The sequence below is a fragment of the Aphelocoma coerulescens genome, chromosome 24, assembly GCF_041296385.1.
Source record: "Aphelocoma coerulescens isolate FSJ_1873_10779 chromosome 24, UR_Acoe_1.0, whole genome shotgun sequence".
Classification (NCBI taxonomy): Eukaryota; Metazoa; Chordata; class Aves; order Passeriformes; family Corvidae; genus Aphelocoma; species Aphelocoma coerulescens.
In genome coordinates, this window is record NC_091037.1 from 5,151,291 (window position 1) to 5,167,777 (window position 16,487).

Consider the following 16,487-nt stretch of genomic DNA (forward strand, 5'->3'; position numbering starts at 1 on the left):
TCAAAACACAAAAAATTCTTTAAACACACTGAAAATACCCACTGAAAGATCTCTTCCATGCAGAGAAGGAAAGAATATTTACCTCCATGCCATGTGAGATCAGAAATCCTTATGGGTTTTACAGACTGAGTGATACTCAACTCCTACAGGAAACTCTTTAATCTTGTGTTTATCAAGAGATACCTTGTGCTCTCTCTCCTGATAAATTTTACAACTGGAACTTTTGCTGCTGAGAATTCTGCACTCAGAATTCAGATACCCCTTGTCTTCACAGTTGTAGTGACATCCTTTTCTGGAGTAAAAACAGTGTAAGTGTTGATTTTAAAGAGATGATCCTAGTTCTTGCCCTCCTGTGCTGATCTGCTCTGTGGATTTTTGTATGATGTCTAGGAAGATGTATTTGTGCAAAGTCCCCAAATCCAGCATAACCCTGAAGCCAGCCCTCTGCGCTTGTGGAAGCAGAGCAGCAGAAGGATTTCCTCAGTTAGGAAAACTTTCTGACTGTGAGGAGGCATCATTGTATCTTTTCTCAGGACATTTCAGACATTACAGTTTAGTAAAGCTAAAGTTGCAATGTGCTGGCCATGGAATGAATAGTCAGGGTCAGAGCAGTTCCCTGCTGCCAGTGATCTGTGATCTTTCAGCAGGCTGTGAGCAAGCTGAAATGACTATTTCACCAAAAAATATAGATCTTAATGCTCAGGGAAGGGAAACCCCAGGTAAGTATAAATCCTGTTGTTCCCATGTTTGTATCATAAGATTTGTTCTTATTTCACTGTGCCCTTTAGCAAGTTCCTTGCCTGAGGACTTGGATTAGAGCACTGTAGTTCCCTTAAACAGTTTGCAGCTAGAAGCTATGAAGGAGCAATTAGTCAGTTTTAAATAAATTACTTTGAAAGTTAAATTGTTCCTTATTGCAGTCTGTGTGCTGTTTTTTAAACATAGCGCTGGAGCTGTGCTCATGGAGTTCCTTGGATCAGAAAAAGAGCAAGTATTGATTCATTAGATTAATATTTTAAACTTAGAAATATGCAGTTATAGATACTAGTATTTGTTCAGGGAGCTTGGATTGAGATGAAAAATTAATTTGCTTTAATTTCATTTGTAAATATCACTGAAGCTGCAAAATACTCCTTTGCTTTTCATTTGCTCAGCTCTTTAAACTCTTGCTCAGGGACTGTTTAGTGATTGCAAGTCATCGATATGCTGGAGAAAATGCCCACGCCTGGAAAATAATGTTCAGTTTGCAGTTGTGCTGAGGCCTGTTGCCCAAAGAAACAGGAATCCAAGCTTATTCCCTGGGTTTGTTCAGATAGGCAGAGTCAGTGACTGTAAGACTTCAGGTGCAGATCAGACATGTCGCTACAGACCCAGAGATTTCCAGAATAAATGGAGATTCCAGCAGAATTGTGACGTGCCACTCTCTTTCTTCTTCTCTCACAAAAGTGCTCGAGGGTCAGATTTTCACGGACGAGGCTTCTTCAGTCATTTCTCTGGCTTGTCTGTAAAACAGTGCCTTTTTTCTTTGTAGTCTGGAGAACGCTCAGTATCCCTACCAACTCTACATTGCTCCTTCCACCAGCAGCACAGAGAGGCCCAGCCCAAACGGTCCCGACAGACCCTTTCAGTGTCCCACGTGCGGGGTCCGCTTCACTCGCATTCAGAACCTAAAACAACACATGCTTATCCACTCAGGTAAGAAACACCACTGCTCCCCAGAATTCCTGATCCACAGCCTCGCTGTGCAGCAATTGGAGTAATGCAGGTTTTTTACTCACCTGCCAAGTGCTTGAGAGCTGATTTAGAAAGACTGGGTAGAGGTTTTTCTCATTGAATGCTTGTTTTGCTCCCTGGAGTCTGACTGATAGTTTATGCTCATGGATGATTAGCATTTGTATGGACTGAAAAAACCTGATTGCCTGGAACTCATCAGGATAAGTCATTTTCCTGAAAAAGATCTGAGATGAAATAAAGTATACTTGGCCCTTCTTTTGCACTAAAGAAGTAGATTGAAATTCTTCCTCTGCCATGTTGTAATTCTCTGCTGTGTTTTAGAGGAGACTTGCAACCATAAGAAAGTATTACCTGTCTGTGTCCTTGCACTGAAGAATGTTGTATGCCTTTGGATCTCAGAATTTTTGGAGGAATTGCAGGACAACTGAGTTGGTTTGATAATCAATTTTACTCCTGCAGATAGCACAAGCAGCCAGAGGTTTGTGTGAACGCCTCCTCTGGGCCTTGATCCCCAAATTAATTTTGATTTCTAACCAAGCATGAACCCCCTAATGTCTTTGCTATTGGTTTTTTCAAGACTTGTCAGCATTATCTGGCAATAGCATTGGCATTTGAGGGAATAAAGGGAATATTGAAGGGTTATTGCACTTGGGCACTAAGCCTCATGTTTTAGCATCTCCTGGTTTGAGTCTGACTCCTATCTGCACACAGAGGCTGTACCATTCTGGGACAGAGCAGCCACAACTGACAAGGTCTAATTTTTTCACTGTCAGCAATTATGTGTCGAATCCTTTCAAGCAAAATAATAATATGTGTTTAATACTTTAAAAAGCAAATTCTGTGGGCATATCAGGTGTGAAATGATCCCAAGCCCATTGTTAAAATCTGACAGCAAAGCATCCCTGGCCAGCCTGTCAGCTGGCAACCCCTCGGTAAAGTTGGGAGAGATTTGAATAGCTGGTTTAGAATAATTCCCATGCAAAAAAACTCTCAAAGCTTGTAAATGTTGAAAGTGTTTTCACGTGAGCAAAATGGCTAAAGACATTTCCCTCAAACTACCAGAGGAAATAGATGCCCTTGGACAGTAGGAAAGCATGAAAAGTTTGAGCTCCACCAGACCATATTCCAGTTTATTAACTTGTTTTCACATGCTTAACAGGGCGTTTCAGTGTAACCTTAACTACAGCTTTCTCTGTCTAAAAGCCCTCAATTAAAAGTTCACCTCCTGCTTTGAAAGTAAGGAAAGCAGAGTGAAAGACTGGGGGAATTAACAGCCAGGGCTGATGCACATTCAGCCTTTTGAAAAAATCTTTTCTATTCCTTGACAGCCCTATTATGAATAGAGCTCTATATTCCAGATTCTTAGCCTCATGTTTGGATTTTCCCACTTCCTGGAGTTCAGACTTTTTATTAAATCAGAAGGTTTTGGTGACTCAGACTTTTATGTTGTAATAGTTCTGTTGGTGTCATTACATACTCAGCCACTGCAACATGTTACAGAGCTCATATGGTTTTGGGTAAGAAATGAAAAATGAGCTAGGAACTGAATTTCTGAATTAATACAAGAAAAAAATGAGAGGCATGAAGCTAAACTGTCTGAGAGAGCTGTCTGCATGCAAAGTTGCCAAAAATTCTTGTATCGTGTACTGGTTTTGCTTGGCCTGGTTTTTGGTAGTGGGGGGGCACAGAAGTGGCCCTTTGAGAACCTCCTGGAAGTTTCCACCATGTCCAGCAGACCCACTCTCTGATGGCTCTGAAGATGGACATGCTGCTGGCCAAACCTGGGCCAATGAGAGATGCTGGTAATGTCTCTGTGACTACATATTTAAGAAGAAAATCAAAACAAAGTTACAAGGTTTTGCTTCTAGTCAAAGGGGAGGAGGTCAGAACATGTGAGGGAAAACAACATGGTGACACCAAGGGCAGTGGAGGAAGAGGGGGAGGAGGTGCTCCAGGAGCCAGAGCCAAGATTCCTCTGCAGGCCGTGGTGAGACCATGGTGGAGCAGCTGTGCCCCTGCAGCCCCTGGGGATCCACGGGGATGCAGAGATCCACCGCAGCCTGGGGGGATCCCTGGGGATGCAGAGATCCACCCGCAGCCCCTGGGGATCCCTGGGGGATGCAGAGATCCACCCGCAGCCCCTGGGGATCCACGGGGATGCAGAGATCCACCGCAGCCCCTGGGGATCCACGGGGATGCAGAGATCCACCGCAGCCCCTGGGGATCCATGGGGGATGCAGAGATCCACCCGCAGCCCCTGGGGATCCCTGAGGGATGCAGAGATCCACCCGCAGCCCCTGGGGATCCACAGGGGATGCAGAGATCCACCCGCAGCCCCTGGGGATCCACAGGGGATGCAGAGATCCACCCGCAGCCCCTGGGGATCCACAGGGGATGCAGAGATCCACCCGCAGCCCCTGGGGATCCACGGGGATGCAGAGATCCACCGCAGCCCCTGGGGATCCATGGGGGATGCAGAGATCCACCCGCAGCCCCTGGGGATCCCTGAGGGATGCAGAGATCCACCCGCAGCCCCTGGGGATCCACAGGGGATGCAGAGATCCACCCGCAGCCCCTGGGGATCCACAGGGGATGCAGAGATCCACCCACAGCCCTGGGGATCCACGGGGATGCAGAGATCCACCCGCAGCCCCTGGGGATCCACGGGGATGCAGAGATCCACCCGCAGCCCCTGGGGATCCATGGGGGATGCAGAGATCCACCCACAGCCCCTGGGGATCCCTGAGGGATGCAGAGATCCACCCACAGCCCTGGGGATCCACGGGGGATGCAGAGATCCACCCGCAGCCCCTGGGGATCCCTGGGGATGCAGAGATCCACCCGCAGCCCCTGGGGATCCACGGGGGATGCAGAGATCCACCCGCAGCCCCTGGGGATCCACGGGGATGCAGAGATCCACCCACAGCCCTGGGGATCCAGGGGGATGCAGAGATCCACCCGCACCCCCTGGGGATCCCTGGGGGATGCAGAGATCCACCCACAGCCCTTGGGATCCAGGGGGATGCAGAGATCCACCCGCAGCCCCTGGGGATCCACGGGGGATGCAGAGATCCACCCGCAGCCCCTGGGGAGGTGCCCACGCCGGAGCGGGTGGATGCCTGCAGGAGGCTGGGATCCAGGGGCAGAGCCGGTGCAGAGGGGCCCTGCTCCCAGGCTGGAGCAGCCTGGCCTCAGAGCACTGCACCCCGTGGAAGAGAGAGCCACAGTGCAGCAGTTTTGGGGGGCTGTGTGCCCGTGGGAGGGACACACACTGCAGCAGGGGCGGTGTGGCTGCTGCTCCTGAGAGTGGGCCCAAGTCGGAGAGGTTCACGGAGAACTGTCTCCCGTGGGAGGGACCCCATGGCCTCACAGGAGAAGGACTCCTCTCCTGGAGCAGTAGAAGAAAATCATGATGATGGACTGACCAAACCCCCATGCCCTGTCTCCCTGTGCTGTTGCTGGGAAGGAGGGAGGGGCTGGGGGGAAAAGGTGTTTTTAGGGCTTATTTTATTTCTCATCGTCCTCCTCTGATTCTGTTAGCAATAAATTCACTTTGTAACTTTAAGTTAAGCCTGTTTTGCCCTTGGAGTGTTTCTCCTGGTCCTTATCTCAACTAATGAAGCCTGTGTTAATTTTTTTCCCTCTCTCCTCTGCCCAGCTGTGGCAGGGGAGGATGAGCAAGTGACTCTTGTGGGTGCCTGGCATTGGGCCAGTGTCAAACCACGACATGTAGCAAGGTTCCCACGCAATATAAAGGCTCCCACTGCTCCCTTTTATCACCATTCCTGCTGCATTACAGGGGCATCCGTGTGCACACAGTCCCCCTGCCAGAACACTTCTCTGAGGCCAAAGGCAGCCAGAAAAAAACATTGCAATTAAGGGTAGGCTGATAATTGCATTGTTGGGAACCAGTCTGGCACAAGAATCTCCTGAGATCAAAGGAGTTCAAAGGCATTGGAGATGACTGCAGCATCAGGTCCTTGTTGCCTGTGCCTCGGGATCTTAACCATGCTTTAATCCATAGGGGCTTGTGTTCAGTTCAAACCGTGGGGAAGGAGCCTCGGGACAGGTCACAGCGATGAGATTTGCTACTGAGGGAGTGCAGCTCCGCTCTAATTGTTTTAAAGTTCACCAGAGAATCTCTTCCTCAAACAGGGCTTTGCTGTGACCGGCTACAGCTGCTGTCCCTGTGCTGTAGCACTCTGGGAGGATTTTGCCCATGGCTCGTGGTTACCAAAGGTGAACGTGTTTGCGCTCTCTCTTCCACAGGCATTAAACCATTTCAGTGTGACCGCTGTGGGAAAAAGTTCACCCGAGCTTACTCGCTCAAGATGCATCGCCTGAAGCACGAAGGTAAACGCTGTTTCCGGTGCCAGATATGTAGTGCCACTTTCACTTCCTTCGGGGAATATAAACACCACATGCGCGTTTCCCGGCACATTATCCGCAAGCCTCGGATTTACGAGTGCAAAACATGTGGCGCCATGTTCACCAACTCTGGAAATTTAATCGTTCACCTGAGGAGCTTGAACCATGAAGCGTCAGAGCTAGCAAACTACTTCCAGAGCAGGTGAGGTGCACAGCAAAAACCTAACAGGGAAACTTGCTTTTTTTTTTTTTGCCTTTTTTTCTTCTTTTTTTTTTTTTTTTTTTTTTTTCCTTAGATCATCATTTCCTGCTTTCAGGGCAGCCTGCTGTGCCTCTCATCAGGCTGCCAGCTAATTCCAGTCAGATTGATTCCTGCTCCACTCTCTGTTGTATCTGATCTGTCTTACAGCATGGGAGCTATATAGGAGGCCACTGAAGAATCCAGTGATATGCAGAGGCTGGTTCTGGGTTACTTAATTTCTCTTTTCAGTAGTATCTATGGCCAAGCTAATGGTGGGAAGCCATAGTGTTCTATACTACAGTATCTGTGATTTGATATTGATTTGCTATTCAAAATCTTGTACGTAGCCTGTTCACTTTCATAGGACACAGACTTCCTACTTCCTTTTAAGTGCTTGCTTAACACTGTGGAAAGACTGCATGACTCCAAACCTTCTCCTTTTTCATTTTCTAGATAACATTACTAAATGATTAGACTAATAGGTTTGGAAATAGTAAGGGCCACTTGGACATTTTTTATCAGGGCACAAAAGACTTGGCATATCTCACAATTCCTTCAGTCTGATTTGACAAACACGAGGTTTAGCAGAGCTGACTGTGGGTTTGGGTTGGAGCAGTGAATGCTGCTGTCATTTAAGGATTTCTTTTAACTGACGCATTGCCAGGTGGAACCAAAGCATACAAACGTGCATATATGTGATAGATGTATATGCTTGTCTCAAGTACAAACTTCATGTCTGGTGCTGAAAACTTGCAAAGAAATTTATTTTCATTATGTCCTCATGCTCTGAAAATACAACTGGAGCATTTGATAGGTTTTCTTTGGATCCACTCAGCCCTCAGCTGTTAGGAGTACATAGCAGAAGGGTTGTCCAGAAAGGATTAAAAGGAAGTCCTGCTGCTGCTCTGGGGGATATTGTACCTCAGACATGGGAAGGGCCACATTTTGCCAGTGCTAAACTCATTTTTTGTCTCTATTTTTAAAGCTTGAGTGCTCCCTTTTTTTCAATGAGGTTTTCAGTGCCAAATGTGTTCCAGACATTAACTTTCATTCTCATCAAGGTGATACAATCTAATAATAAGAAGTTGCTGTGTAGGAAATACAGATGTGAAATAGATGCCATTGAATAAATTCTCTGCGTGGAAATGAGAACCGGGTTATGGTGCTTAGTGGAGTATGTCACTGCCACAGTCTTGGGCAATGTGAAATGAGTACCTTTGTTCTCTGTGCAATGCAGTGTGTAGTTTGTGTGATGTAGCTGATACCATGGTGTGAGAAATGACATTTTTCTTCTGTCCTTTACCCCTCTTCTAGTGACTTCCTAGTACCGGACTACTTAAACCAGGAACAAGAGGAGACCCTCGGGCAGTATGAGCTAGGGGAGCATGGCTTTGAAAACAACTCTTCTGTCCAAATGCCTGTCATTTCACAGGTGTCGTCAACTCAGAATTGTGAAAGCACTTTCCCCTTGGGGTCTCTGGGTGGGTTGGCAGAGAAGGAAGAAGATGTGCCAGAGCAGCCAAAGACTAACGCCACTGCTGAGGGAGCCGCGGGTGACCCTCCGAAAGCGGAGCTGTCATCTATTACTATCGAATAATTCATGGTTTGGTTTAATTTTTGTTCTTTGGGAAGTGCCTGTGTTTGGTCCTGTACATTTTAATTTAATTTTTGTAAACAAAAAGTGGGGATATTTTCCCCTTATTACTTTGTAAGCTACGCTTTAAACTGAAAACTGCGACAGATGTTACATTATTTTTCATGACTGAATGATCACTTCTGTGAAAATATTTAAGACTGATTGCACAAAAAAAGATCGTGTCAGAACATCATGGAAGCTGTGATATACTTCTAAAGAAGAACAACTGATTCAGATCACTTTAACTATTCCTTCTTCCACAGTTAGAGCAGCTCATTAAGTTTCTCTTGCTTCTGCAGGCCCTCTGGTTAAGGGAAAGAAATCAGAGGAAACCTTTTTCAATGATAAACAAAAGGATGCATTAGAGATCATGACTGAACAGTTTTGACTAGTTTTCAGTGGATACTTTAATCTTTTGCATAAAGAAGTGACACTTCCTATTTGTGCCTGCTGTTTTTCAAAGCGCTTACTGTGCCCCCGTGCTTGGAAATGGTGAGTGGTTTTGAAAGGAACAGTCACACACTTCTTCAAAAGACATGATCCCTGTCCATCCCAGATGAATGCCAGGTATTCCTACTTCTTCTATTCCAGTCCTTTTAGAAACTGCTTGATCAAATAGCCTAAACAGATCTGCCCAGCTAAGGTTAGACATGGAAAGTCTAAAGGTGCACCAGGAATTGGGAATGATGGAAAAGTGTATAGCCATGCAAGCCTGACAAATACCTGCTGACTGGATCTGTCTGTAGATGGGGAACCACAAAGGAAAATGAAGGTTTTCCTAAACTGAAATTCTTAAACCATGGCCAGATTATGTTCATGGGAGGGACTTGCATTACAGCAGGTCAGGTGGGGCTGGTATTTGTGAAAATTAAGCCCACGCTAGAAAATTCGCAGAGAACTATCTCCCATGGTAAGGATCCCACGGCACAGCAGAAGAAAGAAACTTTTCCCTAAGCGTACTGAAGAAAGATTTCTAGGAAATGAAAGACTGACCAAAAACCCCATGTTTTGTCTCCTTGCACAGTCGGTGGGAAAGAAGGAGGGGCTGGGAAGAAAGTAAGTCATTGTAGTTCATAGGGTTTAATCTTTTGAGGATAAGCTCTTCTAGTTTGGAAGCAAAGGTTCTCTTTATCTCTGGAAGCAATGGTCTTCCCTGTCTGTTTGCGTTTCTCACTAGTTACAGCTTTCCAGCATCCACTCGCTCAAGCGTGGGCACTTTTCCTCACGGGCTGCGAGTGGATCTCTGCATCCCCCCATGCACTTTATGAATTACAGGGAAACAATTGGTTGTACCATAGTCCTCACCACGGCTTGCAGAGGAATCTCAGCTCCAACGCTCGAAGCACTTCTTCCCCCTCCCTCTTTTCACCGACCTTGGTGCTGCCATGTTGGGTCTCTTCATGTGTCTTTTCCTTTTCTCTGACTTGGGAGAGGCTTGGTGTCCGTAGGTTCATTTGTTCTCAAGTTCTATCAGCTGAAAAGTGTTTATAGAGTTCTACAACACCGAGAGGGAACTGCTCACCATGCCCCTCGCCGCTGGCCACGTGGTCCCTGCCAGCACCGCACGAGCCCCACGCCGCCTCGGCCTCACAGCACCAGGATGGGTGGCACAGCCCCGGCCTCCACGCTGGGAAAGGGCCTGGCTGCTGCACCAGGAAAGGCCCCAGCAGCTCCCTTGGTGGGGAGGATCAAAGAGTTTCCCACACTTTTTTCTTTCTTAAATATGCCAGCACAGAGGCGTTACCAGCTCCTCTAATGGAGCTAGCAGCCTGCCCATCGTCAGAGCCTTCCGCGATTGGCTCTGTGCCAGACTGCGAAGCTTCGAGCAGCTTCTCCTGCCCACTAAAAAACTAGACTGTTTTTAAACTAACACAAACCTAAATTAGGAAGTATATTAGGAGATTTGTGATTTTTCTTACAGCTTCTGAAGTTAACTCAGTGTTTGGTGCCAAATGCCCATGGCCTACAGATGATGTGCTGAGTGAGTAGGTATTGCTTGATCTCAGTATTCCAAAGGCATGATATATTCCCTTAGTTTTGAGTCTTGCTTTTTGTAAATTGTTGTTTTCTGATCAGATTTGGTTTTATGCAAACATGAGGGGGAAATGAAACCAATAGAGAAAGGTTGCTCCTGAAGAAACAGAAGACACAAAAGTCGTATTATATTGCACATCAATTTGTATTCAGTCAGCCTAGGCAGCTCTGATACTCCCTGGGTCTGAGTTCTTTCTATTAATAGCCAACTTTTGTAAGGAAAAGAGTTTATTGACCTTTGGAAAGAGTTTAAAGTGTTTCAGTGACTTAAGCAACTTTTCTTTTTTTAGGTAAAACCCACATATTTTAGTTAAATAGAGTGAAAACAGTTGGGATTTAAGTACTTTCCAAGTTGCTGGAATGAGGTTTCTCCACCAGATCCAAAGGGTGTTTTAGAAACATGCTGCAAAGTTCTGTGCTGCAATTCAGTCTTGTATATCTACCTTTGTGAGGCTTCTTTAAAGGGCTTGAAGGAGAAATGCTTTTTCTGGGCTGCTGTACTGTGAAATTAGCCCAGTGCCTGTTGATGAGCTGAATTTAAAGACCATTTCTCTTCCACTTCTGATTTCTCCAACTGAGAAGCCAGTGAGACAAGACAATGCCTTTTGCTGAGCTTTATCCTGAATTAGAGGGCTACAACACTGAACTCAAAGACAGCATTTTCTTTTTTTCCTGACGTGTTACGCAGGTAAATGAGAGTCCTTTGTGATTGATGTTCTGAAAAGTGCTTCACCCACAACCACGTTTCCTGACTGCAGAGATGTAATAATCAAAGGTGGTCAGGTATAAGGTGGTGGACATAATTTGATCATTACAATCTGAGCATTGTCATCCCTTAAGTATTTTCCTAAAGAGTTCATCTGTGAGAAGGTGCAAATACTCAATAGACATATCTGGATATTGGATTTTTAAGACTTAAAATTTTGAGTCAGAAGGCAAATTGCTTTCAGAATACCAAAGAGAAGGGGGAAAGTTACAAAGACTTTATAGCTCTGATCTGTTCTTCCTTGAAAAGAAGTAAAGATCATTAACACCAAGGTACAAGACAAGGCCTGGGGTTCATTATTCATTGCATTGTGTGTTACACATTATCTTTCCAACCTCCTGATCTCTAGGTAACATCTTAATTTAGTTCTCACTTTTCAATCTGGTTCAACTGGAGAAACAATAGAGTTCTTGGAGGATTTTGGTTGGTTGGTTGGTTGGTCTAGGGTTGAGTTTACTTGTTAATTTTCCTGTCTGTAATTGTTTCTCGTTAATATCTCTTTTCTCCATAGAAATTAATATAGTTTAAATGCAAATACCATTTTATTTCTCCTCTCCAACTTGTTAGAAATGTTCAGTTCTTTGAAATGCTGGTGTTCTTCACAAGAGAAATGTAAAAACACAGGCATCTTAAAACAATTTATGTTGTTAATGTGCTTGGATTCCAAATAAAGCAAGAGAGAGAAATAGAAAAAACTTGCCTTAAACTACACTTGGGATTAAACCTAAAACAAAAATTTCTTTCAGTACATTAGTAGAGGGTTTTGAATTCTGGAATGCATTTTCTCATTTCTTCTCCCTGCCCCCCCAATCCATTTTTTAGTATGCATTTCTATTTCTGCTTGACAAGAGTCAAGGTTGATCTGGTTCAGCCCTCATGCTCAAAGCAGAGTCAGCCACAAGTGGTGTTTCCCACAGCTGGAGTTCAGTTGTCAGGCTCGCAGAGACCACGGGCAAGTCTCTCATACTGAGAGATCAGTAGACTCGGTTATTGAAAAAGGTTCTGGGTTCACAAGGATTCTGAGTCTAAAAGGTGTGAATTTAAACTTTTTAAAAAAGTAATAGCTGCCAATGCAGTCAAGTATATTTTATAAGACTATGATCCCTATATGTCCCCTGCGGGATGAAATTTTATTGTTTTTAAGCTAGGGTTTAAAGTTTTTATATGAGGGCTTCAGTCGCTTCTTGGTTGCCGGTTCCACCCTGCAGCCCGGGGTGTGGGAGCGCTGAGATGAGTGCTGGTCTCTCTCTGAGAGAAACCAGGAAGCATTTTATATGCAAATCCAACGGGAGCTTTGTGCACCCTGCAGGGATGAGAGAATTCAGATGGAGGAGCACCTGCTGCTGCTCCTACATCCATTGCAACTTCCACACCATCAGAATATGGAAAATAGCTAATTTTCATTCAGGCCGGTTACGTTCGAGTTTTGCTCACAAGGTGAAATCCAGTTTTGGAGGGTTCTCATCTCCAACTCTAGACATAATAAATCCCATAGCATCGTGATGGCAGGTAAGAGGGTTCAAGGCCAGACAGTACCTCAGCCACATCAGAGGTACATGGTAAATAGAGTAGGTTCCAAGTGTTGAGGAAATGTACCATAAAAGAAACAAATGTGAATTTTTTTAGTGCAACAGTACTTACTGCTCCGGGTTTTTGTTCACTCCGTGTGTGCTAGCGCAGTAACTCCGTGTCCCACAGGTCTCAGCTACAAATCTGATTGCACTAAAAAAAAAGTGGAATCTGGTGCTGCCAGCCTGTGTGGCAACTGTACCTACAGTCTTCCTGAGGGTTGCTGAAGTCACCAGAAGAGTGATTTTGTTTGACCATTCATTTAGCTGATGCATGCTTTTGATATTCTGACCTGTAACCCTGGCTACACCGAGTCCTTGGACAGCTTCCTTGCTCTGTTCCTGCAGTGCCTTCACTCGAGGTGCTGCCCTATGGTGAAACCCCGAAGAGGGAAAAGCGGAAGCTGGAGGAAAAAAATGTGAATTAAATTATTGTTGGGCTTCTTTGTGCATTTTTGTAACAGTGAAACCCCCTTAACTGTGCCAGTCTCCAGTCACCAGCCGTATATCCAGTCATCATCTCATCCCCAGTACAGCTTCTCTTGTTGATGCTGGCCACAGCTAGATTACTTGGCATGTTTATTGACCTAACAGAATTGGTTTTGGGGTTTGGTTTTGTTTTTTAATGTATACGATGTTTAAATACACTTCACATTTTATATAATACTATCTGGCTATTAGTATTTTTCAGGAACCATAGTTCTTGGTGGCTATATATATTTTTGTGACTTTTTTTGTAAACTAAGTGCCGTTTCAACGTTACAATCATTTTTAGAGTTATTGTAATCAATGTGAATATCATGTTTTTTCAAATCTGTTCTGAGCCTGTAGTGTTTGCTTTGTGATCATACGTGTAATGTATATATTCTGTATAGTTACATTGTATTGAAATACTAGCTTGTTTGATATAAGAAAAGTATGTATTGGGTACCTTTTTGCTAGCCTGGTTGTTTAATCTTTAAAAAAAAATGTTCCAAAATACAAAAAAAAAAAGTCTCCAAACTGGTCCCATTATAGGTCAAAATTAAGGGGGGAGAAAAAACTAGTTTTGAGTGTCTTTGGATAGAAACATGATGCTAAGATTTTTCATTAAAATATTAATGTTTTATGGAGTATATCTTTGCTTTGTGTCGTTATTGAACTCTGCCACAGTTTGTCTTGCAGTACGACTGAGTAACTTGGACCTTCAGTAAGAAGGTGCAGCTCTGTTCCTTGAGCTACATTCTCTTATACCTTCTGCTTATAATGAGTCCCAAAATAGCTGATATGAGGAGAACTCACTGGTGCTAAAGCTGCTACTGGGAGAAAGGTAGTTTAAAACAAAATTAACATTAATAAATGGTTACATGAGTGAAGAGTAAAGAATAAAGTACACATTTTTGTTTCATTTTCCATTGAATGTTACGTTGCCTTCTGTTCATGTTCTCTTTAGACCTCATTCTGCAAAAGTGGTGGGGCCAACTCCCCATGGGGTGATGTTGATGGAAAGCCGAGGGGGAGCGTGATCAAATTAGCCAGAGCAGAAGATGTGTACAGAGGACAGCAGACAGTCACTGTAGTGGCAGCTGTGAGCTTCAAAACAGTCGTGAAACAGCCCAGAGTCATGGGACCTCAAATCCATCTCTGCTGTTTCTACAGCTCTTGCAATTAAAATAATTTTCCTCCTACAGACCCACCTGTCTGAGTGAGCTGGAGTCCCAGCTGGATCAACACATAACTTAGGGAAATGGGAGGTTTGTACCTGCTTGGCTGAAGTGGTGACTCTGCCCTGTAGCAGCTGAATAACAAGCAGGCTGGAGTGATCAATACCCCAGCTGCCAAACTGTGTTCAGGGTCTGACACAGGAGTGAGAAGCGAAATGGAAAAGCTCTCCCTGGTGCAGAGTAGTTGGCCATGATGGACCTTGGGTAGGGGTTGAGAGTTTCTAAATCCCGAGTTCTCATTTTTCTGAGGACTAGGGACAAGTGTCTTAACCAAGAGCATAATTGGAAGAGGGAGTTTATCTGGTCAGGGCTCTGGAGAGGATGCAGTGTGAGAGATAAAGGTTTGGGTCTCCCATAAAAGCAAAAATTTTGGCTCTTTGAAGCCAGCCTCCATTTGGAGTCTGCAGTGATGCTTAGCTGAGTGTCCCAAATTAAAGTGGCTGACTGTAAATGCACACAGCACCCCAGAGCTGAGCAGGGCACCCCCTGCATGGATGGTGGAGCTGTAAAGGCACACACAGCACCCCAGAGCTGAGCAGGGCAGACCTTGAATGGATGGCGAGGCCTGGGCTGGTGACTGGAGCAGGTTTTTCCCAAAGCACGACCTTAGGTTTAGTGTGAAACATCTTTTAGCCATCCTTAACAAAGGGCACGCTATTGAAGCTTTCTGTGTGGCTTCCTTAGAGCTTTAAGCATTTTATTCCTGACAGTAATGAAGGACTGTTTCTTTTGCATAGAGGAGAGCATCTGAGCTGGGACCAAACTCAGCTGCCGAGAATGTGGCAGAGCAGGGATGAGAGTTCTCCCAGGGCTGATTGCACCATTCCTACCTGGGTGATATCTCCAGGAAAATGAAGCTGCTGAGAGAAACCTGGCTTGGATTATGCATGAAGCGCTTTCCACAAGCTGCATCTCCAGAGTACCAAGGTAACATCGCCACTGAAAGAGCCCAGATTGCTGTGAGACCCAGGGCAAGTGTCCATGGTAGAGCCTTCCTTACAGCCCAGAGATTTGGGGTGCAGTCATTGGGCAGTTTGGGATCTGTTATCAGTTTCTCAGAGCACACAAGCATGCTTGAATAGCGGATTTACTGATAGTAGCCCTGACTTCCTCAGCTGCCTTTCACAAATCCTTGAGAAATAGGCCACAAACACCCAGAGTGAGATCTGTGTGTTTGAAAACCGCTCTAAGGGCTTGAGTTAATTGCCTCTGAGCACGAGTTGCCTTTGTCTCGGTCATAAGGTCTCAGGTGAAGATAAGAGAGCAACTCACAGGGTATCTATTTGTGTATCTCACTTGAACCTTTACCTCACTGTTGAAGTTTGACTCTTCTATCCAAATTATAAAGTTAATTAATTCAACATAGCTGCGTGTTAATGTGAGTGGCTGTGCCCTGACTTTGACACACACTCCCCTCTCATTTCAAACACTACTGGATTCCTGTGGGAGTGTCTTTAGGAATGCATGCACTGCATCTGGGTAAACTGCATTCCCAGTCTCCCATATTCCTCCCTAGGTGCTTGAAATCTGTGTTTTGTAAAGCTCCCATCATTCAGAAGGTAGCAGTTTTTTCCCACAGAGCACTGCCTGTTCCCCTGAACACGCACACGCAATCCCTGTGTGCTCATTCCGAAGGAATTTTGAACAATGACCATATGAGAACATCATTTGACCAACTCTGTCCTTGCTGCTTCCCCACAGGAGCAGCTGGTACTGCTGTCTCTTGGTTAGTTCTCAGATGAGATGGGTTACGAGCTTAGACCTCCAGCAAGAGCCTTGCTTCTCTCTACATTAGCCCTTACAAGCTTCTCTTGAGTTTGGAGTGGGAAGGAGAGGTGTGGTTTCCTGGCATCCCATGCCCATCTCTAAACAAGCTTCTCCTCCCCAGGGAGGCAGGACTTACAGACAAGATCCTGTAAGGAAGCAGAAATATTTTGTGATCTTGAAGGGTTTTCTATTTTTTTTTTTTTTTTTAGGAGGGAGTGAGCATTGATGGTACTTCAGTATATTTTTCTCTTTAGTTTTTACTGTTTGTATAGTCTGACATTGTCTAGACTTTTCTAAGAAAAAAGCAATGTCAGCTACAAACAAGTTGCCTTTAAGTGTGAAGGAACATCGAATAAGTATTGGGTAGAATTCACTGATGTCAAAATAAAGTCCTTAACTATTTGTTGGCTTGAAGCATTTCTGTCTGCAGCGCAGAATGGCTTTCAAACTACCTTGGGCCCAAGAGATGTGTGAGTATGGCCCTGACATTTGTGCCTCTAGAAAGACAGAAAACTAATGGCAAAATGAGAAAACTAATGGTAAAATGGATCATTTTGATGCTCTGGGGGCAGGGAGAAGTCTCCCTCCCAGGTGAGCACACCCCTGGGTCAAAGGGATAATCAGGAGTGCTCAAGAGGAGCAAGGACACCGTGAGGAGTTTGGAGGAGCT

The 16,487-nt window shown here is 45.0% G+C and overlaps 1 protein-coding gene across 2 annotated transcripts in view; it reads left to right on the forward strand.

Annotated features, from left to right (window-relative positions):
• ZBTB44 (zinc finger and BTB domain containing 44) overlaps window positions 1-13,462 on the forward strand; it is a 37,166-nt gene extending 23,704 nt beyond the window's left edge. Inside the window, exons 4-6 of one of the 2 annotated variants that reach the window (XM_068994617.1) lie at window positions 1,532-1,695; window positions 6,004-6,304; window positions 7,658-13,462. In XM_068994617.1, the coding sequence (XP_068850718.1) occupies window positions 1,532-1,695; window positions 6,004-6,304; window positions 7,658-7,940 (748 nt within the window). In that variant the 3' untranslated portion in view covers window positions 7,941-13,462. The remainder of the gene's footprint in view (window positions 1-1,531; window positions 1,696-6,003; window positions 6,305-7,657) is intronic. The other variant, XM_068994619.1, reaches the window with a different exon arrangement.
• Window positions 13,463-16,487: the final 3,025 nt, after the last annotated feature.